The 26,266-nt window shown below is 48.3% G+C and overlaps 1 protein-coding gene across 3 annotated transcripts in view; it reads right to left on the bottom strand.

The window, feature by feature from the left end:
* Positions 1 to 25,635, bottom strand: part of EEPD1 (endonuclease/exonuclease/phosphatase family domain containing 1) — a 109,336-nt gene extending 83,701 nt beyond the window's left edge. For 2 of the 3 annotated variants that reach the window (XR_013967645.1, XM_080818362.1), the window contains exons 1-2: positions 25,172 to 25,577; positions 23,633 to 24,700 (exon numbers count right to left, since the gene is read on the bottom strand). Coding sequence is in view for 2 of the 3 variants with exons in the window: in XM_080818362.1 (XP_080674488.1) it covers positions 23,633 to 24,510 (878 nt within the window). In the remaining variant the exon portion in view is untranslated. Of the gene's footprint in view, positions 1 to 23,632; positions 24,701 to 25,105 lie in introns of all 3 variants that reach the window. The other variant, XM_080818361.1, reaches the window with a different exon arrangement.
* Positions 25,636 to 26,266: the final 631 nt, after the last annotated feature.

The following is a 26,266-nucleotide window of genomic DNA, read 5'->3' as shown; positions in this document are numbered from 1 at the left end:
GAGCTCTCTGTCAGGATGGTCTACGAGGTAGATATGACCAGATTCTTTAAAACAGAGACCATGCTCAGCCTTCCTGGGTCTTTGCCATCTTCTCCTCGGAACACAACTAGACTGTGGATTAGCCAAGTACAAAATCTGTGCCAAGCCAGCCAGATTTTAGTCCCTGTGGAGAACACGATGATGTATGCGTGCCATCCGCACATCCTCAGTCACTCAGGGGCAGCCCAAACTCAGCTGCTCGAATCTGACAAGAACAATTCTAACAAACCAGACTGTGCACTGGCTTAGAGGCCGGGGCTTACAGACAAGGACTGGCACCCCTCTGGGCCCTCCTCCCTGAGGACCCATCCAACCAAGAAGACTCACCAACACCAGAACTTGGAGGCTGCCGTGGCTCCCGCTGTCCTCAGAGGAAGGAAGAGGCCAGGGGTCAAAGGTCATGGTCACATAAGCAGTAGAGCATACCTGCACACGGACACCCTAAAGAACTCCTACAGCAGTGAAGCAAAACTTTGAAAGCGTAGGAACACCCAAGATGCTGGATCTCACTTCCAGGGAGCCGTTTTAATGCCTGGGGCCATCTGCTGAAGGGAAGGAAGCTCTCTGCTTCTGCTGCAGGATGGTACAGACTGAGCCCTGGGTTGGGGACCAAGCGTTCCCAGCCTGCCTGCCCATTTCCGACCACATGCCCCTGGGAAAGCTCATGCAAAGACCTTGCAAAGACCAAATAGAAGGAATGTGAATATTTAGTTTAAATTACAAAATAATAGTCTGTTGGTGTGCCATTACATTTAAAACCATATTAGAGGTATTTTTATTTGTATATAATTTTTTAAATGAAATATATTCATAGATGTAAAAAAAAAAATCAAGATGCTAAGGAGAGACACACTGAGAAATCTGGCTTCCATCCCCGTCCCTGTCCCCTAGGCATCCCCCATCATAGATTACCATTTTATTGGATCTTTGGTGTCTACCCAGCATCTCTCAGTGCATTTACAAGTAAACATAAATATATTGTCTTATTTTTCTCTCCTTTTCTTACACAAAGGTATATATGTTATCTCTACCTTACTTTCTTCCCTTAACAAGATAGAATGGCTATCTTTCTGTGTGGACCTTCTCTTTCTTCTGTTACAGCTGCAGAGTCCTCTCGTGGGGCTATGCCCAGTCTGTTAACAGTAGACACACAGACTATTTGTGGGTTTTGTTGTCACAAACAATGCGCAGCCTAATCCAGACTTCACTCACAGTGTGTTTTGGTTTGTTTGCAGGATAAATTCCCAGAAGCCTATCACAGATTTTAACCCCGCCTCCCTGATGCTACTCTTTTATAAATCATCTTTATTTTCGTCAATGGCTTTAGTCAACTAGTCAACGGTGAGAAACATAAGAGATAGGAATTGGGGTTGAGAGCGGTAGGAATCCTTGTTTTTGTTGGCAACGTTAGGGAAGGGATAACATTCCGTGGCAAGGCTGTCTTGATGCTCTGCCCCTTCTCCTCCTCCTCCTTCTTGTTAACACCCACAAAGAGTTGGGGAAACAACAACTGCTCTTAAGGGATGTGAAAACAAATGTACTAAATACATCTATGAAAGGGGAAGCTGTGAGCTCCATTTGCCAGCCTGCCTTGGGGCTCAAGTCTCAGGGGCACCAAGAGAAACACGGATGTTTTCTAACTCTGTTGCCATAATTATTTATCTCCTACACCAAAGTATTTCCAAATGTACCCACATTTTTTCCCTCTAGAATGAGGAGGGTGAGGGGCACCTGGGTTAAGCCTCTGCCTTCGGCTCGGGTCATGATCCCAGGGTCCTGGGATCGAGCCCCACATCGGGCTCTCTGCTCAGCAGGGAGCCTGATTCCTCCTCTCTCTCTGCCTGCCTCTCTGCCTACTTGTGATCTCTGTCTGTCAAATAAAAAATTAAAATCTTAAAATAAATAAATGAATAAAAATAAAATGAGGAGGGTGGTTGGGGGCTAAGAACAGGGAAAATGTGCAAGATACAGGCAACTCAAGGGCCTCCATACCCTGGGCACCCTCGACTTGCACATTCAGCTCAAAACGTCTGTTTCTGCCTCTTACATCGGACTATGTGAGCTGTCGGTCATGCAGAAATAGGACCTCTCCTCTTGAGAAGCTTACAGAAAAGTCATTCCTGGGGTGGGTGGCAGTTCAATTCAGTAGTGGCCAAAACAGAGAGAGGAACACAGGACAGGAGGAGGGGGCCATGGTGGGGGTGGGGGCGGGGTCCCCGGCCCGCATTTGTGCCACACGGACTACAAAGCCCTCCAGGTGTGGCAGGTGTGGGAGGGAACGGAGGCGGCGAGGAGGCTGAGGGCAGCGGGATGTGGCGACAGTGGGGTGGGGAGGGGGAAGGATGCAAGATGAAGAGGGCCTGTGGACAGGTTGTTGTTGAGCACCTGGGGGACCGTGCTCACTGGTCCCCAAACTCCAGCCTGCACCAGCATCACCGGGAAGCTTGTCAAACGCACGTTTCCCAGACCCCACCCACAGACGTCAGATCTTGTGGGTCCTGGGGGGCTTGAGGAATCTGCACCAAGAAAGCACTCTGGGTAATTCTGCAGTCCAGGGCACCGTGGAGCTGGCAGAGTGAGAAGGGGCAGGAGGCCCCGAGATGAGTAAGGGCATGAGGCCACATGCACACTGACAGGCTGGGGGTGTGGGTTTGCAGACCAGGCCTATGATCGATGCCCACTGTCCCAGCGGGCACAGAAGAGAGAAGCCCTGCTGCGGGGCAGGGAGTACATGCCCAACTTCCCAGAGCTCCTGTGCCAGCCACCTTGCCTGGGTCCCGAGTATGTCATCTCCTGCCTCCTGCTATTTTCTGCGACAACCCATAGCTATGAGTACAGCCACACAAACCCTAACATTCCATAAGCAGAGCCAGAAAGAGGCTCCACAGCCCTGGTTTCTGGGAAGGGCTATTGGAGGAGATCTGCAGCCACTCTGGACACTTCTCCTCCACTATCCCCAGAATGGGAAATGGAAGTGGACAGGGCCAGAAGGACAGAAGGAAGGAAACAGTGCGGTCGCATCACCTCTGCCAGCCCCGGTCGGGCCAAGTGGGAAAGGGCAACAATGAAATATGACATCAGATAATAACCAGACAAATGGCAAATCAGATAGGAAACTGTTGGCACCTGCTGCATGGGTGGGGCGTTACCCCTTGTCACTTCCTCCCGTGGTTGCACAATTATCCTAAGCGTCTGAGGCCCTGCCAGTTACCCAGTTCCTTTATCTGGGAATCTCTTCTTGTCAGAGTCTGCATAGAGCCTTTCCTACTGCTCTGTAGTTCCAGTATTTGAGTGCCTTTGGTGGGAGCTGGGAGCCATTGCTCACTGGGCTGGGAGGAGTGGTTCTCAACGGGCTGCTCCCAGCACCAGGAGGGAGCCCCGAGGAAAACTCCCACGCCCAGCCCCACCCTGGGCAGCACAGGGGCATCTTGGGGCAGAAACGGGCGTGGGAACATCCTCCAAGCTCCTCAGGTGGTTGGGAAGCACAAAACCAGGCTGAGCACTGCTGTGATGGGAAGTCACATGGGCAAGACTCCGGGCCCCAGTCCTTCGTGCTTACGTGCGGGGTGCGTGTTGTATATGTTCTGGAGTTCTATCTACAACTTCCTTGTAGGAAAAGCTTCTGCTTTTTTTTAAAGTCTGCAAACCACTGCATCTAGATAAGTTTTTATGTCACTGTAATCCTGTTTCTAATTTTAAAATAACACATCACTGCCTCAACCATCCTTACAGCATCACCAGTATTCTTGGTATTTTATATGTATATATATATACACACACACACACACACACACACACACACACATATATATAAAACTTACTGATAAATTATATAGAAGTACTGAAGTAATACTGTACACGTTATCAAATACACCTAGAATAGAAATATTAAAAGGATGAGATAAAATTCACATAAATAAAACTTCAGGGAATTGCCAGTCCCCCACTGGCCCAGCCGTGGCAGGAGAGAGAAAGGCTGATTATCAGGGAGGAAGCCAAACCACTGAATCCCTCAGATTAAAACGGAAACCTTGCTTTATTTAAATATATTTTTTATACACACGTGTAGAAAAATAAAGGAGATCTCCACAGGAAAAAGTTGGTTTGCAGGTGAGCAGATGGTTAATGGGTAAGCTCTTTTATTCCATGCAAAGAAAGCATTTCTAATTTAGGGCTTTAAGATCCCAGGAGATCAGATGGAGACAGGATCTTTGCCTCGGAAAAGCACCATCCTGTGAAATGCCAAGGCCACATCTCTTTTCCAGTTTAAGTCAAACCTGTGGAAGACCAGATGAGCTTTCTCTTAAACAAAGACCCAAAGAGAGAAAGGGTTCCAGACCTGCGGCTTCCTACAATGAACAGAATCCACACCTGGAGGAGCCCGTTTTGCTGGGGCAACTCAAGCAGCAAAGCAATCCAGCACTTGAGAGACACGGCTGTTCTTCAAGGGTCAGTGACCAAGCGCCAGGCCCTGTGCTGGACACTGCGCCCAACACAGAGGAGATGGGCATGCCCTCCCTTGTGGAGCTCCTGGTAGGTAGGTAAGGGATGACGGGAGCAATGGCTTGAAGGGCTTGGGAAGGGCCTGGCACAGGCTCCAGGCTGATTTCCCCACAAGCCACAGGGACGCCAACACCTACAGAAAGAGAAATGGTGGGGAGATCCTTCCAGGAAGAGCCCAGGTGGGGGAGTGGGAGAATTCTCAACTGACAGGAGCGCCGAGGGCTGAGAGATGGCTGGAGAGCTGGAGGTGAGGTTGGAGATGAGGAAGGGGCCACAGCGGGGGTGAGGGCCCCTGTTAGTACAGGGGGGTTGGCCCCTACCCAAAGAGCTGTGGAGAACCACCTACAGCACTGTTTTCAGAAATATTAGGTTTTCCTTTCGGAAGCTGCAGTCTGACTGTGGAAAGGAAGATGCGGGAGGCTCAGAGGCAGGCCTGGGCCAGGATAGAGAAGGAAATGACAACAGCCCTGAATACTGATGCTGATGCCGGTGGTGGTGACAAGAACATCGGGAAGAGGGGCCGCTGTAAGGGCTTCACACTTACTAATGCAGCTGCAGGTCCCGCCAACCTCTGGGGAAGTACATGATCACCCCCATTTTCAGGAAAAGGGCACGAGGCACAAAGAGTTTAAGACCTACCTTAAGTGAGACACCTGTTAAAAGGGGTCAGGAAACACAGACACAGAAAAACTGCTGAGAAGTCAAGTAAGACATTACCTCCAGCATAGAGCGAGAACTCTCGGATCGTGTTAGTGAAGGAACATTTACATCCCGTCAACTCCACCCATTGCAAATGTACAATGCCGTGATTTTTAGGAAATTTATAGCAGTGTGATCATCACCACAAGCCAGTTTTGGAATCCTTCCATCCTCCCCAAAAGTTTCCTTGTGCTCATCTGCAGTCAACCCGGCCCCAACCACCGATCCATTTTCTGTCCCTAAAAATCAGTGTTCACATTTTAAGTAAAAATATACCTTATCATTTTTTGATTCATTATTTTTCCTTCCACTGAAGACACTCAGAGGGCCTCAGAGCTACTTGAGGAGAACCAGGCAGTTTTATTTTTAGGCTGTACAACTTTATACCATATGCTATTTCCCTCCCACGTCTTTTTCCTTACTGAAAATGATTTAGCCTGCTTTTCGGCATTAGCGGTTTATTTAGGATTATATTTATGATACAGTCAAGCACACATCAAATTAGCACGATCTAGAGTCAAATACAATTATCTCTTTGAGATGTTTCTCTGCACACACACAAAATAATACTTTGTTTCAAAAGAGTTTCGTGTTTATTTGGGGGGGGGGTCATTACTAAGGGGAAATTATAATTTCCCCCACGGAAGTACGAACACTAGTGCTTGAGTGTCTCAAACCCTGCTATTTTCCCTACACGTTCACAACGGTTACAACAAGGCCTTCCAGCACCAGAGGACAGAAGTAATTTTATTCAAGGAGCATTGCATAAGAGAACTTGCCAAATCCACTAGGCTCCCGTGAGACCCAACTTTTCTATTGTAAAGTGAGGCTGGGAGATAATGAAGCCTTCCTCCTCTATCCTTGCAGAGTTCTGCACTGCACCGGGCTGCGTGAGGGAAGGGATTTTCTCCAGGCTGCTCTGGCGGAGATCCACAGCCCAGCAGGTGCATAAGCCTCCCTGGGGAAGGTCTTGATTTATCCTCTTTAGGGAACCTTCTCCATGGGGCCTTATGCTTAGTGTTCCTGCCCTTCCTGCATCCCTGACTCACCCTCACAACCAGGGAGGTAGATCAGTTTGTGGCCACCAAGTACCTTCTTCACTCAGTAGTCCCAGCAAGGGTCAGGGGTGCAAAGGGGTTTTGGGGCCTTACCTCCCTAACCCTGCCTTCTACTCCACATACAGCCATCCCATGGCTGAAACCTACATACCCCAGCTGCTACCCCTCCCCCAGCTCTCCAGCTGCAAGAGGTCGCCCACCTGCCTTCTTCAACCTCACCGAAACCAGGTGGTCTACCTTTCAGCCCCTTTGGCTTGCCTCCTTCCCTATCCAGCCCATGACCCACAGCCCAGCACTTCTACTGAAGCCAAGGAAAGTCTGCCAGGCAGAGCCCTGTTCCCCACAGCACGCTTCGTGGCTTCTTCACAAATGGACTGAGAGGGGACAGGCATTTGGCAATGAATGTCTACAGGCGTTTTTGGTTGCCACACCTGGAAAAGGAGGGTTCTCCTGGTGTCTAGAGGCCAGGGATGTCATTAAACACCCCACAATGCACAAGCCAACCCCCACAACCAAGAATTATCTGGCTCAATGTGTCAGAGTGTGGATCTATAATAACCTCAGAATGAAAGGTCTTTTTAAGTCCAAATTGCCCAGGTTGAGAGATGCTGTTGTAAGGTACCTCCTTCTTCACACATGAGGGTGAATTTCACTTATTAGTTGACAGTGAAGTTTTTTATTGTAAAAATGGATGGTGTTTTAAAGAAGACTCCAAGAAAGACATGGAAAAAAACGTCCTTTGCTCCAGGTATCCACACTTGCGCAGGATCTGGATGCAGGCCACGTTCGTAACCATTCACCTGTGCAAGCCATCAGAGAGGTGGCCAGAGTCCTGGGGCCCTGGAAACACTAACCAGTGAAGAACTCGTAGCCAACGCCACCCTCTGCCCATCCAGTGGCTGCGTGGCAGAGAAAACAGGGCTTAGGCAATGTGGGCAGAGAGACAGTGACTGATCCAAGGTCAAAAAATGTCAGGGCTGCGGATTTCAACTGTGCTTTGCCTAGCGGAGGCCCCTCACCCAAAGAAGCCCTACCATTAGCTTTGCCTTGTGCTTCCCCACGAGATTTCATTTACAAACAGGTTTTGTTGGCTACAAAGTGTTTTAAAAGTACAACGAGGGTCTCTCGGTCAGGGTGTATCAGTCACAATTCTAGATGGCAAGAAACGGAAACCAACATTGACAGACTGTGGCAGAAAAGTACTTCATTAAAAAGATACGAAGAAGCTGGGGCTGGGCAATCATGGGACACGGGGCGAACATGCCCCAGAACTGGGGTGTGAGGACCCCACTGCCACAATTCCAAACTCTCAATGCTGCAGCCTATGCAGTCAACAGCACCCCCCAGGAACCCCACTGTTACCAGCAGCCACGCTTTCTGCTGTCCCAGGGACACGATCCTGTGTAAACTGTTGCCAGGGCCAGAGTGAGCTCTTCATGTCCCTCAGCTGTCAGTCCCACTGGCTGCCCACTCGGAGATGAGGATGGACCCCCCCCCCCCAACCTCCAGAGCCCAGGCCCTACCTGCAAAGGTTGCTGGGAAAGTGAGCCTCTGCATTTCCAGCTGTCCCCATGGGGGCTGGACTCTGCTGTGCACCAAGTCTTGTAAGGAAGGAAATATTCCAAGCACAGAAGAGGTGGGGTGGGAAGAATCCAAAAGGATGACAGTGGGATAAAAGGGCTTTGAGTCCTCAAGAAAGTAAGATACATTGACAAGACGGGGGAAAGGGTCGAGCATTATTTACATTTTTCTGTATGTTTTAAATGTTTCACATCAAAACTAATGGTCCTGACTTGGACACCAGAAGTAAATGACACAGTTTGGCTCTAGCAACTATACAAAAGACCTAGGTCATGGCACCTGACGTTGACTTTGGTAATCCCCAGGCCATCTGAAAGCCTGATTATAGAAAAAGAAATTTCTCATTTTCATCTGGGTTACTTTTAGGTGAAATCAGATGCCAGGTACCATTGGGCTGGGCTGAAATGAACTACAGAGAATTTACAAATAATTAGTTAGAAGGGAGTGCACAGCCAGCTGCGTACAGGTCCTCCCAACTCAGCTTACTCACTGAGAAAGTGGAAGAAGAAAGAAGCAATTAACACTAAAGATAAAGATCTATTTAAAACGATGGGTATATTTATAACTCACACATACCCAGACACTCTGTGGGTGGAGGCATGTACAGACATATGTCTGTGGTCAGACTCACAGGAATCCACGGACACGTGAGAAGCAAATAAGATTTATAAAAATGAGACTCTATAAGTGATATTTGAACTATTAAAGATAATTCCAAGGTCTCTGATCTCAAATTTGACCCGCAATAAAATGCAACTCGCTGCTAGAGTTGTTCTACACAAATAAAATTAATTTGAAATTTAAACATTTATAATTTAGGGTCTGTATATATGTATTTTGGGGGGGGGGGTTGGGTTAAGCCAGTGGCATGTCTTCAGGTTCTTCCACGGAATCCACTCGTATTTGTATATCTACTCATACAAGAAGGATAACCTGGGGTACCTGGCTGACTCAGTCAGAAGAGTGTGTGAACCCGGATCTCAGGGCTGTGGGTTCAAGCCCCACGTTGAGTGTTGAGATTAGTAAAAGAAACAAGGAAACTTTAAAAAAAAATTAAAAAAAGGACAATCTGAGGTCTAGAGTATTGATTTATCAGAGAATGGATCTATCCTTCAAAAATAAGAACCACGGAGAAAGGCAAAATGAAGTTACATTATTATTCAGAGTGAGACCATAAGGTGGAAGGAAGCTGAATGGAGGCCTTCACATGTCCACAGCGAGCCTCACAGAGGTTCTGGCTGGCCGGTGTTTACTTCTACCAGGAAGGAGTCAGCAAAAAAGGGCCTAAACTATAAATAAAGGATATAGGGTAAGTAGAGGAAGAGCAATATAGTAGTAAGGAGGGCTAAACACTAGAGTGAGTCACAGAATAAAACCACGGACCTTCCTGCTCTGGGGATTTTAAAAATAAGGAATCAAAGCATCTAAAATTTGACCTAACGAAGAATGCACAGGACCTCCATGGAGAAATGGGTGAAGACCCATTAAATGTTCCAAAAGAAGACTTAAATAAAGGAAAAATACAGATGTTCAAAGACAGGGTGAGTTAACATCGCAATGACATCACATCTCCTCAAACTTCATCTGTAAAGTTAATGCAATTCCAGTCAAAATTCCAACGGGATGTTTGAGATGTGCAGTGACTCCGAAATGTACACGGTTAGGGAAATCTTGAAGTAGAAGAACAAAGGACAGTCCCCCTGACAAGATCCCATGGTATTAACAGTGTGGGAACAACACAGGTACACACAAATGGATCATGAGACGTGATGGACACATGTCATAAGGGTGGCATCCCAAATCAGGGGGGCGAGGATAACTCGCGTAGGGTTGATATTAGGAAAGTCGGAAAGAACAAAAGTGGATCCCTTCCTTATCCCTACACAAAGGTTTTCTCCAGTTAGGTAAAAAACTTAGATGCAAAAGCAAACTATAAAATGTAGAAGAGAAGAGGAAAATGTAGGTGTGAACTGGGGGTGAGACGGGTTTGGCAGACTCAGTCACATCAAGATGAACAATTTCTGTTGCATGACGGGCACCAAAAACAAAGCGAGCAGACGGTGATGGGCTGGGAGAAGAGCTTTTTGCAGTCTCTGGGGATTGGCATCTAGAATGTGCATAAACACTTCCGAACAACTAAAATAATAATAAAAAAATTTTAAGGTGATATTAAAGTTTATAAAAGGAGAAAAACTTGAGAAAAGTTGTTCCTCAGAGGGGAAATCCAAATGGCTGAAAAGGACGTGAAGGACACACTGGCCTCACTGGTAGCAGGGAGCCCCAAGCCGTCTGGTGTGTCACCACCAGGGGATGGGTAAGCATACGAGGCACCTGTCCTTGCACATGGCCAGGGACAAAGCAACCGTCAGCAGCAAAGAGCTAGCTGGCAACGATAAAAACACAAGGTGTTTGCAGATTAAAGGCACTCCATTTCTCCAAGATATGTCTAAGGACATTTATTTAACACTTTGCACTGGGATCTATGGAAAGGGGTGAAGGGGGATGAGGAGGAAGAAGAAGAGACATTTTAAAAATAAAACCAAACAGAAGTGGGGCCTAGCATCGATGGGTGACACACGGTGCCGTACATTGCGGAGTGTAAGGAAGGACTCAAATCTCCACCTTTGGGCTCAAAAGAATACACATACGTTTCCATTTGGCCATGATGACTTGGGCAGGGTCTTATGGAAAGGGCTCCTTCAAGGTTCTTTTCCTGGCTCGGGGTCCTGTGATTTGCAGATATTGTCATGAACGATCCAAAGCTCCCCTCTCTTTGCAAACCCTGGCATAGCGTATGTTACATTTGGCTTTAGAGAAAAAGTGCTAAAGTTCCACCCAAAACACATAGTTTAAATATAAAAATCAGAAGACACCAAGCACTTCTCAAGGACAGTATTGAAAGTGCAGTGTTGACAGACCACTCTCCAGCCAGAGTACTGAAGCACAAAACGGTGTTCTCAAAGTTCCTTCCCAGATGGGGTGGGGAGGGGGGTTACTCCTGTAGAATGGTGGGTCCTTTTTCCTATTACAAAGTGATTATTCTAGTTTAGGCTCCAGTATAATGACCCCGTGATTAAGGGGCAAGGAAGAGGGGAATGTGGAGTAAAAAGGGAATCCGCATAAAAATATCCTGTATTTTATCCACTTGGAAACAGTTGTGAAAACAGCCCACCCAGATCTGCAGACATTTCTCCAAAGATCTACAAAAGGCAGGAAACACATGAGAAGATGCTCAACATCAACATTAGTCATTAGGGAAATGCAACTCAAACCCCTAATGAGATACCATTTCACGCCCACCAGTATGGCTATAATCGAAAAGAGAAAAAGGAAAAAAAAAAAAAGGAGAAAGAGAAAAAGGGAATAACAAGTGTTAGAGGGACGTGGAGAAACAGAAGACCCAATATATCACTGAGGGGAATTAAAATGGTGCAGCCATTCTGGAAAACAGTCTACAGTTCCTTAAAATGTTAAACATAGAATTACCATGTAACTCAGCAACTCCACTCCTCCGTATATACCCAAGGGAAATGAACACATATGTCCACACAAAAACTTGCACATGAATGTTCACAGCAGCATTGTTCATAATGGCCGCAAAGGAGAAGCCACGCAGCTGTCCATCAACTGACAACTGAATAAAGAAAATGTAGTATATCCACATCATGGAATAGTATTCAGCCATTAAAAAAAGAAACATACACACCACAACACAGTTTAACCTTGAAACATGCTACGTAAAAGAAGCCAGACATAAAAGGCCACATATTATGCAGTCCCATTTATACGAAGTTTCCAGAATATGCAAATCCAAAGAGAAAGAAAGTAGCTTGGTGGTTGCCCCGTGTGGTGGGGTGGGGAGTGATTGCTAATGTGTACAGAGTTTCCTTTTTGGGTGATGAAAATGTTCTAGTACAGGGGTGAGGGTTGCGCAACTTTGTGAATCTACCAAAACCCACTGGATTGTACACTGTAGAAGGGTGAATTGTCTGGTATGTAAATTATATCACGATTTTTACAAAATCCAGCACCCCGAAAGCCCCACGTTCCTGACTTCACCGGATGATAGAATGGGATGATTTCCTCAGTACCAGCTGGGACCCACTCCACGGAGTACCCCCCAATTAAACATGTCTCCTCATACTTTCCAAATACAAAAAGGCTAGGATATCTCCAAGTTTATGGATTCTCTGCCTTTGAGTATAAAAGGCTTTGGTCTCTGAGTAATTCTTCCTGGCTTTGAAGTTTGGCTCCACATGCACCAACCATGTGACCTTGAGCATGTTTCCTCAAATTCTGTAAGATAAGTTTCCTTATGTGCAAGGTGGGATACTTTAGCTGCCTCACTGGGATGGTGTGAAGATAAAAGGCTTAGCCGAAGTGCTTGGGGTAAAGTAAATAGTCAATAAATGTCAGTGGTGGTTTCTTCTTTCCACAAATCCCTGAGTATTACAGCGCTGAAAGTAGGCTGTGCTATGGTCTAGGAGCGCAGACGGCAACACACAGGCAATTACAACACAATGACTGTTTGGGAGGGGAACATAAGCCAACCGGGGAGCCCACAGCTGCAGTGCTTAACCATACAAGCCAAGGACAGCTGAACTTGAGTGGACTTCATGGTGGTCCCTCTGAATCTCACCTTTGCCAACACTTCCAAAGGGCACTAAATTCAAAAGGGCAGACACACTCAAGTATCACCATCCCTTGCAGCCAAGGGCAAGCAATGAACTCAGCAAAGTGGAATACTCCTGGCAGGGTGGGTAAAAGGTTTCAGGTCGCTGCTGAATTTCAGGAGAAAACCAAGGATTAGCAAGCTGCAAAGAGAAACGTTTGAGGATCCCAGCCCCTAAGAGCTGGTCCACGCTGACTGTGGCTGGCAAGAAAGCCATCCCTCTTGTCCATCAGACTGTCACTCCAGGACTCCCGTATAATGTTCTCTAGTGTTTAAACTGTTAAACAAGTAACCTGAATCATCATCTCTCCAGGAAAAACCCAAAGATGCAGAGTCCTCACAAGGAGCCAAGAAGGAATCCCTGGGCAATTTTTCTTGTGTCATTTGGTTAAGGGATGAATGGTGTCCCCCAAAGCCATATGTTGAAGTCCAACCCCCAAATATGTGACTGCATTTGGAGACAGGGTCTCCAAAGAAGTAATGAAGGTAAAAGAAGTGCATTAGAGTGGCTGCAATCCAATATGACTTGTGTCCTTATAAAAAGAGGAAATTTGGTTGGGGCGCCTATGTGGTTTAGTCGGTTAAGCCTCCGACTCTCAATCTCGGCTCAGGTCTTGATCTCATGGTCATGAGTTTGAACCTTATGTTAGGCTCCTAGCTATGGAGCCCACTTAAAAAAAGAAGAAGGAGGAGCAGAGGAGGAGGAGGAGGAGGAGGAGGAGGAGGGGGAGGAGGAAGTGGAGGAGAGGGAGGAGGAGGAGGTGGAAAAAGAAGAAAAAGAAGTAGTAGTAGTAGTAGTGGTGGTGGTGGTGGTGACGGCGGCGGTGGAAGTGAAGGAGGAGGGGGAAATTTGGACACACACAGGTAGAGAGGGATGACAATTTGAGACACAGTGAGAAGACGGTCATCTACAAGCCAAGGGGGAAGGTCTCAGAAAAACAAATAAAACTAAGAAACAAAAACCCTGTCAACACCTCGATTTTGGAGCTACAGCCTCCAGAAGTGTGAGAAAATAAATTTTTGTTGTTTAGGCCACCCAGTCTGTGGTACCTTTTTAGGACAGCCATAGCAAATAAATACGCATCTTACCCACAGGAATAATTGCTTTTCCTTCTCAGATTTGAAGGGCATTTGGCAGAAATAGTGATCACTTACCCTCTCTTGAAAAAGCCTCAGGATTAGAAGAGACTTTTGTGATTTAGAAGAAATGTATACTTCTAAAATATAACCTTTACCCATACAATCCACCAATAAAAATAGCACAGCTATTTGATGAATGTAAACGTTGCATTTGAAATCAGAGGTTTTGGGTGATCCTGCAATCATCTCTCACTCTCCATCCCATTTCTTTCTTTTTTTCCCCCCAAGATGTTTTGGTTTTATTAATCAGCCTGTTGTTTCCCATCTAGCAAGTAGATGGGAGTTCCCATCATCTAGCTTATTTCTACACCTTGTTTTGGTAGATGAGTAACAAGGAATGCCTGATATTCATAAGATTTGATAAATGGCTGCAAATGGTAACATTTTAAACAACCATCTTATAATCTCAGAAGCTCTTCAATTAAATTTACCGCAAAGTTTAAAAGACAGAAGCAAATTCTAAGTTGAAACTCTAGCGATATTTTACAACTCCTTGCATTTTTATTAGAAATGTTGGAAGTATTAACAGTAACATAACTGAAGACTACAAATCAACCCCAGACAGTCTTGCCTGGCCTTTCACTGAGTTCAGCACGTGTGCAGAGCAACACATCAGTGTCTTGCTCAGTTCCGCATGTCTGCGCGTGTATTTAACATTAACAAAAATCAAACCTGAAAATTAAATTAAGTTCAGACTAGTGAAAAGAGAAAGCACAGAGGTACACATTTGGGGAGGTACTTTAAAAGATACTGTATCTAGGGACACCTGAGTGGCTCAGTGGGTTAAGCTGCTGCCTTCGGCTCAGGTCATGATCCTAGGTCCTGGGATCGAGTCCCGCATCGGGCTCCATGCTTGACGGGGACCCTGCTTCTCTCTCTGCCTCTGCCTGCTTGTGCGTGCGCTCTCTCTCTCTCTGATAAATAAATAAATAAAATCTTTAAAAAAAAAAAAAAGATACTGTATCTAGTCCAGGGCGCTTGCTTAAATCCCTCCCAGCTTACTGTTATTCACGAATGTCATAAGCAGCACATCCATGTTACCAAGAAGATGCTGGCTAGTATAGGTCTTCAGTCAAAACAAAAACAAAAACAAAACAAAACAAAAGAACCCTCATTACTTCCTCACCTCTTTTATTTCTAAAAGTTGCAAGATTTTTGGTGGGGGTGAGGGTTTTGGAACAATGAGCCCCCGAACTTATAACTAGCTACAACGTTTGAGTCAGTCTTCTAAGAAAATAATAGTGGGTCCGTACCAACCTGCAGTTACCGCAGGAGGTCTGCAATATACATATATAGCAAATATTGTCTTTAGACTATAGAAATAATATCATGTGGGCCCAGGGGCCCAGATAACAGCATTTTTCAAAATACCCCATAGATGCTTTCCTAACTGACCTCTACTTGGGGGACCCAGCAGGCTATCCTCAGTCCCTTCTAGAAACCCGCTGAGGGATGGATGGCCACGGCATGCTCAGTACCCCTGGCCAGATCAACTGTGTGTCACGTGCTCACCTGGACTCAGGTGTATCTTTCCCCAGGTTTATGTCAGTTGGACATGTGACTGTGGTCTCCTAAAATGCAACATCAAGAGATGAAATAGTGAGCAGAAAAAGAAGTGGTTTCTAAGAAAACTAAGACAAATGCTGGCAAAGCTTCTATAAAAGCAACTTGTTTAAAGAAACCGTTGTCATAATAGGTGTGGGCGAGACCACTGTAAAAGACTGAAAAGCCATAAAAATACAGTATCCTGCACTCAGATTGCTTTGCAAATATCCTTGCTCCACGCTGAAGAAGTAAGGACAAGCTACACACACAGATAACATCTCAGATCAACATACTTAGGGAAGGTCATGGCCTAGGGAACTCAAAGCAGGTTGGTTAGATGTACTCTCATATGCAGGTGTGCAGACGAGGGCGAGACGTAAATACAAGTACATACGAAAGCATTAGTGAGCTCAGAGTGGTTTTTATCATCCAAATTTGGGGTCTGATTGCTTGGGTTATTGTCCAAGCTCCACCACTTAAAAGTTGTGTGATCTTGGGGGAAATTTTGCAACTTCTCTGAGCCATCTCTCTGCATCTGTACAAGAGGGCTACTGGCAATACCCACTTGTGAAGCTACTGGGCTCTGGACCTCAGCCACAGGAATGATCCATGTTAATTACCACTGTTTCTGTTCTTAGTACAACTACTACATCCACGAAGACACTGAAAGTACAACCACCACGGGGTGGTGGGAGGGACATGCAGTGTTTTGCTGTTTTTTTTTTTTTTTTTTTAAATGAGTCCTCAACTTAAAAGCAACTGAGAACCACTCTTTAAAGACCTGACCAGTAGAGGAACATAGTGGCCTGAACAGCAGAGGCTGCCCACCAAGCCAGGAAGGCCAGAGGAGTACACAGCCTAAAGCCGATCATCGGTACTTCGAGGCCACCAAAAAATTAACTTTTTTGCCATTTAAGAAAACGAAGATGGGGGGCGCCTGGGTGGCTCAGTGAGTTAAGCCGCTGCCTTCGACTCAGATCGTGATCTCAGGTCCTGGGATTGAGCCCCGCATTGGGCTCTTTGCTCAGCAGGGAGTCTGCTTCTCTCTCTCTCTCTCTCTGCCTGCCTCTCTGCCTACTTGTGATCTTTCTCTGTCAAATAAATAAATAAAATATTAAAAAAAAAAAAGAAAATGAAGACGGCAAAAAATTTTAAGTCAAACTGAATTTGCTTATCGAAAATAAGCAAATTATTCTGAAGAAGTTTCTGTTTTTGTTTTCCAACAGGATATTGGAGCAGTAGTTTAAAAAACAACAATCCCTCCAAGACCTCCTGCTTGGAAAGAGACGGTGCTTTCAGTACAAGCTGAGAAAGACAAAAGTACAGATGTCACCTATCCACTTTTGGGTGAGCAAACGGGATTGGGATCCTTGGAACATGGTAAAACCACACTCCAAATGCACGCAGCCTTAAAGGAGGCAACGTGAACAACATTGTCTTGGCCGCGGTACTGCGTTCCGGGAGCTTACCGTGGTCTCCGGATAAAACAATTGAAGGCCCAGCTTAACAGCTTAATCAGGTAATGACGGAACCAAAATAGAATTCGCAGGAAACAGGGCCATTGGAAACAAATGCCAAAGCAACAGAGGTGGGGAGCTGTGCTCAGGAAAGAGAACCCAGGGTCTCTCTATCCAGCAGTTTGGTAGAAGAATTCAAGACTTTTCTTTACAATGAAACCTCTACTCTGAGCACACATCCCCAGGGTTCCTCACCAGCAACTGGGCAGCTGTCAATCAAAATACTGCGGTAAAAGCTGCTGTCCCTACCGTGACTGCAGACAGTCACAAGCAGCTGGGTCAGGAAGCTTCCGGGGTTCCTAAATATTTGAGGAGGGCCACACACCTGGAGGTGCAGTGGGACATTTCTGTGTGGCATCTGTTGGCTGCTTCGATGCCAGCAGTCACTGGTGTGAAATTTCCACTCAACTGTGCATCACTACACTCAAACCAGGGTGTCTGTGATGAGCACATCAAATATTGGTGAAATTCATCATTTTCTTATCCACAGAGACTGTTATTAAGGAATTCTGAGATAAAAATTGTGTAAAGTAGGGTAATTTTGAGATAAAAATAACACACCGCAAATAATACCTACCTCGATACCATTCTCTACTGCGAGGCACCATTCTCGGGAACCTACTGTGCTCCCTGCCTGAGTATTTCAGATTATAAGCCTGGCCAGCGAGCCAGCCTGGACCCCTGAAGTGTCAGGAACTGCTGGGGGGCTGCTGGGTTTCACTGTGAGGACCACCACACGCTTACACCCAGACCCCACCCTCCTCTCCACATTAGCTCCCTCCAGGCCACCTGACTCGGTCCCAGCCCCATATCATTCCCCTGTATGAGGACTTCATCCATCTCCAGAGCCCAGCAGACAGGTACGAGATCCCTGTACTTAAATGTCACCTCCTCCCTCACAGCCCAGCCCATGGCATGCTCTAAGTACCAGTGGATATATCCCCTAGTCAGACTGTGAGCTTCTTAACCACAGGGTGGTCTCTCCCTGTGTCTCCAGGCCACTGCGGGGAGGGGATAAAAAGGGGGTGCTTAATTGATGTTAAATTAAGTTCATTTAAATGTCTTTTAATAGAAATAGTTACCCCCAATCCCCCCAAATATGCCCTTGTTATATATATAATTTATACTGTAAAGAAAACGGCCCCATCAGATACCTGATTTGCACAGAGGACAGATCACAAGGCCTTTTCCTCCATCTACTACGGACCAAGACCCTCCCTGTCCAGAAGCAGCACTGTGCACCTGTCCAGTGTGAAGCAAGAAGAGAGGGGAGGGGTGAGGCTGGCAAGTTGTATCACATCAACGCAATGCACGGTCGCGCGGGCTAGCATGGGGTTCCTTAACCCCCTCTGAGCCCGCCTTCTAGGAATCCACATGGTTAATCCCCCCAACATCTGGAACACAGGCATGGCTTTCCAGTCTTTGCTGCTAAAGGATGGTCTCGTCACCACCCACTCCCCCTTCTCCCCATCACTATCCTCTGTAACCTTGACTCTGCAACTCAACCTTCTCAAACTGTAGCCTCTGTCCAACTCCAGGACCTGCTCCAAGCGCCTCCCCCTTACTCTGGCAGTTAGAAGAGCCTGGTAACAGGGAAGTCACCAACCTTTGCTTCTAATCCTCTATGGCCTCCTCCTGCTAAAACAAGAGCCCTATCCATCTGGCCCTGCCTCCCCTCCTTCTGGCGCCCCCCTCAACTCCCCGACACCCACCACTCCCAGAACTCTGGCTTTCTGTCTAGAACAAGCACTCTCAGGGCCTTTGCACTTGCTGGGTCCTCTAGTGAGTACTCTTCCCCCAAGCTTTATCTATGCCTGGGTCCTTCTCATCCATCGGCTTTAGCTGAGGCCTTCCTGTACCCCACCCACCTCAGCAGGCTTCTCTTCAGCTCGCCTCCATCCTCTTCAGCATTCACCACTATCTGTCATTATCTATCATGTATTGACTTGTCTAGCTCCTCACATGAGAGCAGGGACAGTATCTTGTTATGAGGGGCCTGACGCGGAACCTCGTACCTAGTGAGAGCTCAAAAACTATCTGCTGAAGAAATAAATAATAGAGGAATGAACAGCCCCTGGGAGAAGCACTACTATAAACCTCCAAAATCAGATCCTGAATGGGCCCGTCTTGTAAGACAAACTAACATCTCTCCCTTTGGTGAAATAAAGCCTGCCCGTGCCCACCCCAGGACTTCCTTCAGCCACACCATCTCCTCTTATTAATCCACAGCAGTCTTATTAAAGACCACCTCTCCCTCTGGAAACCACCCAGAACTCCTTGGCTCACAAAACCGGAACTCTGCCATGGAGCTGAGCCAAGGTCACAGACTCACATTTGAGGGGCCGGCTGGAGAGGCCCTGACGCCCTCTGGACGGCTCTACCTCTGGCCATAAGCCCTGTCCTTCAGAGGAACAAAAACAGGAAGGGAGCAGAGGCCTCCTGGGGCCTGACTGAGCCCTAGAAGTCTAGGTGAAGCTCTGAGGCCTGGCCACCCGAGGCCCAAGACAGGGAGGAAACAGCAGGTGGGCCAAGGGTCAGTCAAAGGACACGGTGTTTGGGAAAAGACACTTCCACTCCCCGCCCTAAAATCACACACAGCCTGGCTTCAAATCCTGACCGCAATCCACATTTCTGAAGGCCACACAGATGCTATCTTATCGCTCTGTGCCTCAGTTTCCACAGTCAAAGCAGTTTTCGTTATTTCTGCTTTAAGAGGACTGCTGGCCATTTTGCCTCAGATGTTATGTCTGGCTGCATCTACACACCGTTCAATCTCCCAGGAAAAGCTCATTATTGGGATGGGAAAGATGCAACCCGAAATCAATCACACTCCATGACTTCCCCCCCACACACCCAAAATCTGGGTTTCTCAGACTATTTGGAGGCTAAGCCACACAAGCTGATTCCCATTTACTTCACTCAAGTTAAATAACAGGCCAACCCGATTCCCGCATTTAGCATCTGCATGTACACAGCCGCTACTCCACATAGTTTTCAATGAATGAATCAAACGACGGAACAGCTTGTGTCTACATGGATCCTACTAATCAAGTCTGATCAACTAAAATCCCATCCCGCACAACGTACTAATTCACCTTGTGCTTGGATACTGCAGACAGACATGTAGCAAGAAAACAGATTTAGAGCATTATAAAGCTGAAGACTTCGACGGGTTCCCTTCTGATGGAGGCCGTGGGGAGATGCACAAGTAGGATAGTAAACCTATTTATTTATTTATTTATTTATTTTTTGGAGATTGTCAACGTCTGCTCCTCCAGGGCTTATGCTTCCAAAAACCAAAGGGACTTTTCAGAATAGAAGAGCTACTCAGCAAAAAGCGAAAATTAAAAATTAATCTTCATTCCATATGTGGGCTGTCCCCAAATTTTGCCAGGATGTTTAGCAAAAGCATTCCTCTTTCTGTCTTGCCTCATAAACACTGGACGAGGAGAAACATTGCCTCAGACTGAGATTTGGCAAAGGAATCTGATGAAACCCATCAGCTCTGTGCCACAGGGTGATGTCCTTGAAGGCTCCTGGTGATTGCAAGATTTGCTAGTTTTCTGCTGTCCTACCTTGGTCTTCATGTAAAACTCGTTTTTTTGTAGCTCACACATGCTCGTTCATCCAGGAGCAGCCTCTCAGGGCAAGAAAGGACTCTAACCCTGAAGCCCCACCCTGGCACCCTTTAGTGGAAGAAAGCAAACCCACAGAAAGGAAAATGAAGAGCCAGCTAGCGATTCCCTTTACAAAAGAAGTTGTTTCCTTTTTTTATTTTTTCTTTTTTTCAAGGTTTTTTTTTCTTTCATTAGTTACATTTAACAGATGGGAAAACTGAGACTTGGAAAGGATAAGGAATTTCACTGATTTTACACAGAAAGTGTGGAGCCAAGGTGTTCTTTTTTTTTTTTTTTAATGCCTTTACAAGGATTTATTTTCTTAAATGTGACTGGCACACAAACTGGCAAGTGGCCTTGATTAGGCAGAGGGTGGGATCCCTGAACAAGAGGTAGGGTAAAAGTGGCGTGCTTACAAAACACAGTGTGCCTGCAAAGAACACGGGACTGAATGAGAAGGTCTGGGTCTTAGTCCCAGCTGAGTCACTAATGAGCTATGGATGGAGGCAAGTCGTTTAACCTCTTTGGTTTCAGTTTCCTCACCCAGAGATGGAGCATCATTACAAAAACAAGCATTACCCCCCTCCCAGGCTAATGGGGAAACCAAATGAATATGAAGTATCAGAAAATATGAACAAGACTTGTATTACAAATATACATGTACAAAAATAAGAACCACCTTGAAAATTACCAGCACTCATTCTTGCTCAAACTACATGTACATCCTCCTACTAATAAAGGGATCAATTGGAATGCAAGAGACTTTTGTGAATCAGGATGAACACACAGCTCTTGGCGAATGTGCACTCTGAGGACATGGGACCCACTCTGGAGCAGGCAGCCATCTTTGGGTGCCCTGGGAGAGTCACACAGACAAATGGATCCACTCCAGCTCTACAGGGGCCAAGCCCTAAGCCCATTACTGTATGTTGACTGGACACTAATAAGATGCTAGGAGTGCCCAGAACACTCTGAACACATTGTGAACAGGCCAAAGAAATCACCAAGCCACAGGACAACCTAGGTGGTCAAGTGTGATAAACTCGATGGGGATTGAGGTCACCTTCCTGCTTATTTACAGGTGTTTCCTTCTCCATCCTACCAGGTCTGGGTAAGTTCTTCTTTCTCTCACCTGAGGACAGCATTTAAATGACTTCAACAAACCACCATCCCTCCAGGAAATCCAAAGAAGAAACACCAGGAGAAGTCCTAATTCCATGCGGGGCAAGAGTTGCTAGTACTCTCTTCAGTGTGCCCTTGGGTGACCCAGGTCTACACTGCCGAGTAAAGACCACTCTGAGGCCAACCGGCCCCTGCTCTCTCTCCCATTCCCTACCCATCACATTCATCTGTTTTAGAGGCGGAATAAGTCCCTCAAACTCTGGCCAGAAAGAGCATCATGAAGTTGAACAACTACAGGGGTGATCAGAACAATCTAAGAAAACATTGTACCTGGAAAGTTCTGGAAAGGTCTGTGTGGGCTCACGGACCTTGACAAGGTGCTTTACAGAGAAAACCAGAGGGACAGCTGATTGCCCAAAGAACAGCACAATGGGGCTCAAACTTCAGTGTGTATTGGAACCGCCTGGAGGGTATGTGAAAACACAGAAAACCAGGGTTTCTGAATCAGTCACTGACGCTGATGCTGGTCCAGACACCACACTTAAAAAACCACTGTCATAGTAAATGGGCAAGAGCTGCCTGGTCTATCATTCTCTCTGGGGTGACTTCAGATCCTGATTCAACCCCCTTCACCCCCTCAAATAGAGCCTTAGGAAAACTCAAGATAGGAATTAAACAGCCATCCCTCCCTCTTCCTCTCCTCCCCTTTCCCCCCCACACACCTACGTTGCTAATGGATAAAGAGAACAATTATCAGGCCGTTCCTGATAAATATCACCCAGCGCTGAGTCTAGTTCTCACCTGCGTACAAGACGATTTGGCAAAGGAGTGAGTTACAGTGCAAGACAGGGGACACAGCCGTGCAGGAGGAGCGCTCAGGAGCTCTCCCGGTCCAGTTCTCTGACCTGCTGCACCATCCCTCAGTCCCGTGATGAGAGTGTGCCACGGGAACAGTGCCAGGGAAACGGTGTGACCTGGTTTTCTCCTCACTCATTTATCCTGACGCTCTGCCACAACGCACCGCGACTGCCCACTGAGGACTCACTTCTTGTCACTAAACTGTTGCCCGTCGGGCTCACTGACAAGCCAGTGCAAAGGCAAGTAGCCAGTGGCCACAAACATGCCACCCGTCTGCTCACTGACAAGCCAGTGCAAAGGCAAGTAGCCAGTGGCCACAAACATGCCACCCGTCTGCCCGGTAGCAGGGGTACAGTCCCTCAAGACCAGGCTCGGAGGATTTCTGACCCAGACGAGACCATTAAAAATATTTCTTTTCCTTCCCAAAGCTGATTACATGATACACTATACTATTTTACTAACAGCAGGAGTTACTGCCACAATCATATTGTTTTGTTTCATGGGTGGGGGGCAGTAACGGAAGTTCCTACAGAGAGCAGTGTTGTGAATGATGTAAACATGCTGCGGTAAGAGCCCTTCCTACAGGTCTCTTCCCTGGTGGTTCAAATGGGAAAATCTGGCCAATATTCACCACATGTCAGCCTGACTTTTCCTGGCTATGGGGACAAGAGAGGTTACACACATTTGGGGCCGCAATTGTGGGCCTGAACACCAACTTCAGGCTAAATAAGGAAAAAGAATGAGGAGTGATTCATTTACAGCATTTTGGTGAATATACACAGTGTATGTGTTTGCAAATACCTGCCTTTTCAGATGATTTTGTGCACACAAATAGGCATATTTGGTGAGACAAATGTGACTTTCCCTCTCATTAAAAAAAAAAAAAAATCCAACTAGCTCCTTCTCATATGCAAAACTGTGCAATGGTTCCCAGGCCTCTGAGTGCCTGATTTGGTGTAAACCCCACGAAGTCTTCTGAGTCAAACAGCATTCTCCAAAGCAATAACATCAACCTAATCTCCACTTACCCCCCAAATTAGGAACTGATCTCGGATATATCTCGTTCAAGATATGGGCCACAAGACCGAATGGCTGTATTCAAAAAATTCTAGAGCAGGAGAGCTCAGCCACAATGACAGTACTGACTGGCGCCTCAAGAACACTGATTAAATACTGTTGCCCTCTCCCTATCCCCAAAAGAGTCCACTCGTTTACATGCCCAGATGAGGCCATGCGAGAACTGCCTTCACACCCGACGCCCCCGGTGGTTCCCGCCCTCACCTGTTTTCCAGGAGGGTCATGCACACCACTTCTCGCACTCCAGGGTTGTTGGCCTTCTCCACTGAGCAGCCCTGCAGGTTCCAAGTGGCCAGCCTCAGCACTGGCCGCCCATCCCTTGTGCCTCCAAAGGCCTCCACGGAAGGGCGCGTGGAGATGATCTGGGTGGGCCCCCCCGGTGGCAGGTCCAGGTCCTCACTCTGCAGGCTCAGAGAGGTAGGGCTGGGGTGAGGCTTGGCGGTGAAGGTCAGGCCTCCATTGGTGTGGGTAGACGGGGGCCTGGACCGCTCTGCAAATACCTGGTGTCGGATCCTGTCGAGGAAGGCAGCATTGATACCGCCCATCCTCACCAGGTCCTCAACGCTACGGAAAGGCCCATGCTCACGGCGGTAGTCCACGATGCTGACTGCCATCTTCTCCGTGAGGCCACGTATGCTCATGAGCTGAGCCGGGGTGGCCGTGTTGATGTTGACCCGTGGGGTGAGGGGCACGGCGGTGGCCAGGTGGTGAGGCTGCTGCTCAGCGAGCAGGTCCCGCCGCAGGGAGCTGGGAGAATGCTGTGCCGAGCTGCCCTTGCTGCTCACGCAGATCTCGAACTTGACCTGCTCCAGTTTGGTGGCACCCACGCCACTGACCAGCGCCAGGTCCTCCACCTTTTTGAAGCCACCGATGTACTCGCGGTACTCCACGATGCTGCGGGCCACCGCACGGGTCACACCAGGCAGGGTCATCAGCTCCTCCTCTGTGGCCGTGTTGATGTTCAGCCGCTCCTGATTCACCAGAATGTTGCTGAAGTTGCAGGCCGCGCTGAACTTGCGGCTGTGGGACAGGTCTGAGGGGTCCCGCGGTATGGAGCGGTGGCAGCCCAGTGTGCTCCCCATGCCGGCCAGAGTCAGTGGCCCGGGAAGGCTTCACCACCGCAGAAGAACTCTCTGGCTAGGGAGGAAGCCCGATAGACCTTACTGGCACAGGAGGAGGGAAGGTTCAGGATGCAGGGAATGAAACAGTTACCAAAGACAAACACTAAATCTCCATGCTCAGGGTGTCCAAAAGTACCTTTCACTTGGCCACCTGGAAAACAAATTAATAAATACACAAATCGATTGAATCAGTTAATCAGTTTGCATTAGCACTCCCTATCTAGAGCAGGAGTTTTAACCAGGAGTCCCAGGCTGATGGCTGTTCGTGAACTCCTGAACACACAGTGAGGCTGGCCCATATGGATTTTCCTCTGGAGAGGTCCGATTTTTGTCATATCGAGGTCCAAACAGACTATGAGCTGCTTCTTTTGGAAGGAGACCTACCCTCATCAGTCCACATCTCTGGTCTCTGCCTTTCTCACTTCTGGCAGCATGAGGCCATCCCCCCCTTAGGTCGCCCCCACCTGGGCCCAGGAAGAATGGAGAGCGCATGTCCCATGCCCACCCCTCCTCCTGACACTCAGCACCATCTGCAACTTGGGAATCCCGTCCTTACTAGTGCAGGTACCGAGAAGGGGCTTGTCGACCTCCACCAGACCAGCCGCCGGTCCCCGCGCCCCACCTCTCAGCTGCTCCCCCGGGGCGTCCTTCCACCTGCGGCTCAAGAGCCTGAGCCCAGCCCAGGACCGCGCGGGCCCCCTGCCTTCAATCCGGGTGCCCGCGCGTGTATGGTCAGTGGCTGGGCCGCCTCCAGCCACGCTCCCGGCTCTTTCTGCGGGAGAAACTCTCAGAGTCGCTCTCCCAGAGCCGGCAAGAGCTGCAGGGCTGCGCGGAGGCGGCAGCGACGGCGAAATCCGGCCGCCGTGGCTGCACCAAGTCTCGAGGCTGCACCAGGACTTGCGGCGTCGCCGCAGTTGCGTTGATCTAGCCGAAAAGTCCTGCTCCCGACTCGGACGCGGGATCCGCCAGGACCGCGTCGGTGCCCAGCACCAGAGCCACAGCTCCAGCTCGCCGTCCGTGTCAAAGCCAAAGTCCTGGCCGCGCCGCCCGCGCCTCCGCCGGCACCACGGCCACGCCTCCCCCCGCACGGCAACTCCTCCCGGGACTCCAGAGGGAACGTGGGGGCGGGGCACGAGCGCCAGACTCGAGCCCGGGAGAGCGGAACCCGAGAGCGCTGGGGCGGGGCCCTGGAGTTCGGGGGCGGGGCCACGGCTCCCGAGGGGCGGGGCCAGAACGCGAGAGGGTGGAGTGCGGAGCCGGGAAGTGAGAGAGGCGGGGCCCTGGTGCGGGGGGGCGGCCCGAGAGCGTGGGGGTGGAGATGGAATACGGGAGCGCAGGGGCGGGGCCACGGCGGGAGGGGTGGGCCGCGGGAGCACGGAGGCGGGATTTAAGGACTGAGTGGGCGGGGCCAATGCTCAGGCTGCCTCTGCCGGTCACACCGAGGTTGCCCTGGTCCTGCAGCTTTTGGGGGGTTGGGGGGAGTGGTTTTATCAGAGACCTAGGGCTGGACGTGCGGGATGGAGGTTGTTTAGTCTTGCCCGAGGGGAGACCTGGCAAGCTGCTTTACGGCAAGAAGAGCCCAGGGCGCAAACACTACCAGGCCACCAGCCTGAGTTTACATCATCTTTGGGGCATGGGACAGAGTCTGGGCACTCCTTGTGGGGAAGCAGAGCTGCGTGTCAGGGCCCTCGCTCAGTTCAGTTCAGCAGTCAAGCTG

The sequence above is a fragment of the Martes martes genome (assembly GCF_963455335.1).
Source record: "Martes martes genome assembly, chromosome: 11".
NCBI classification, from domain to species: domain Eukaryota; kingdom Metazoa; phylum Chordata; class Mammalia; order Carnivora; family Mustelidae; genus Martes; species Martes martes.
The sequence above is the reverse complement of the archived record's forward strand: the minus strand, read 5'-3'. Positions and strand labels throughout refer to the sequence as shown.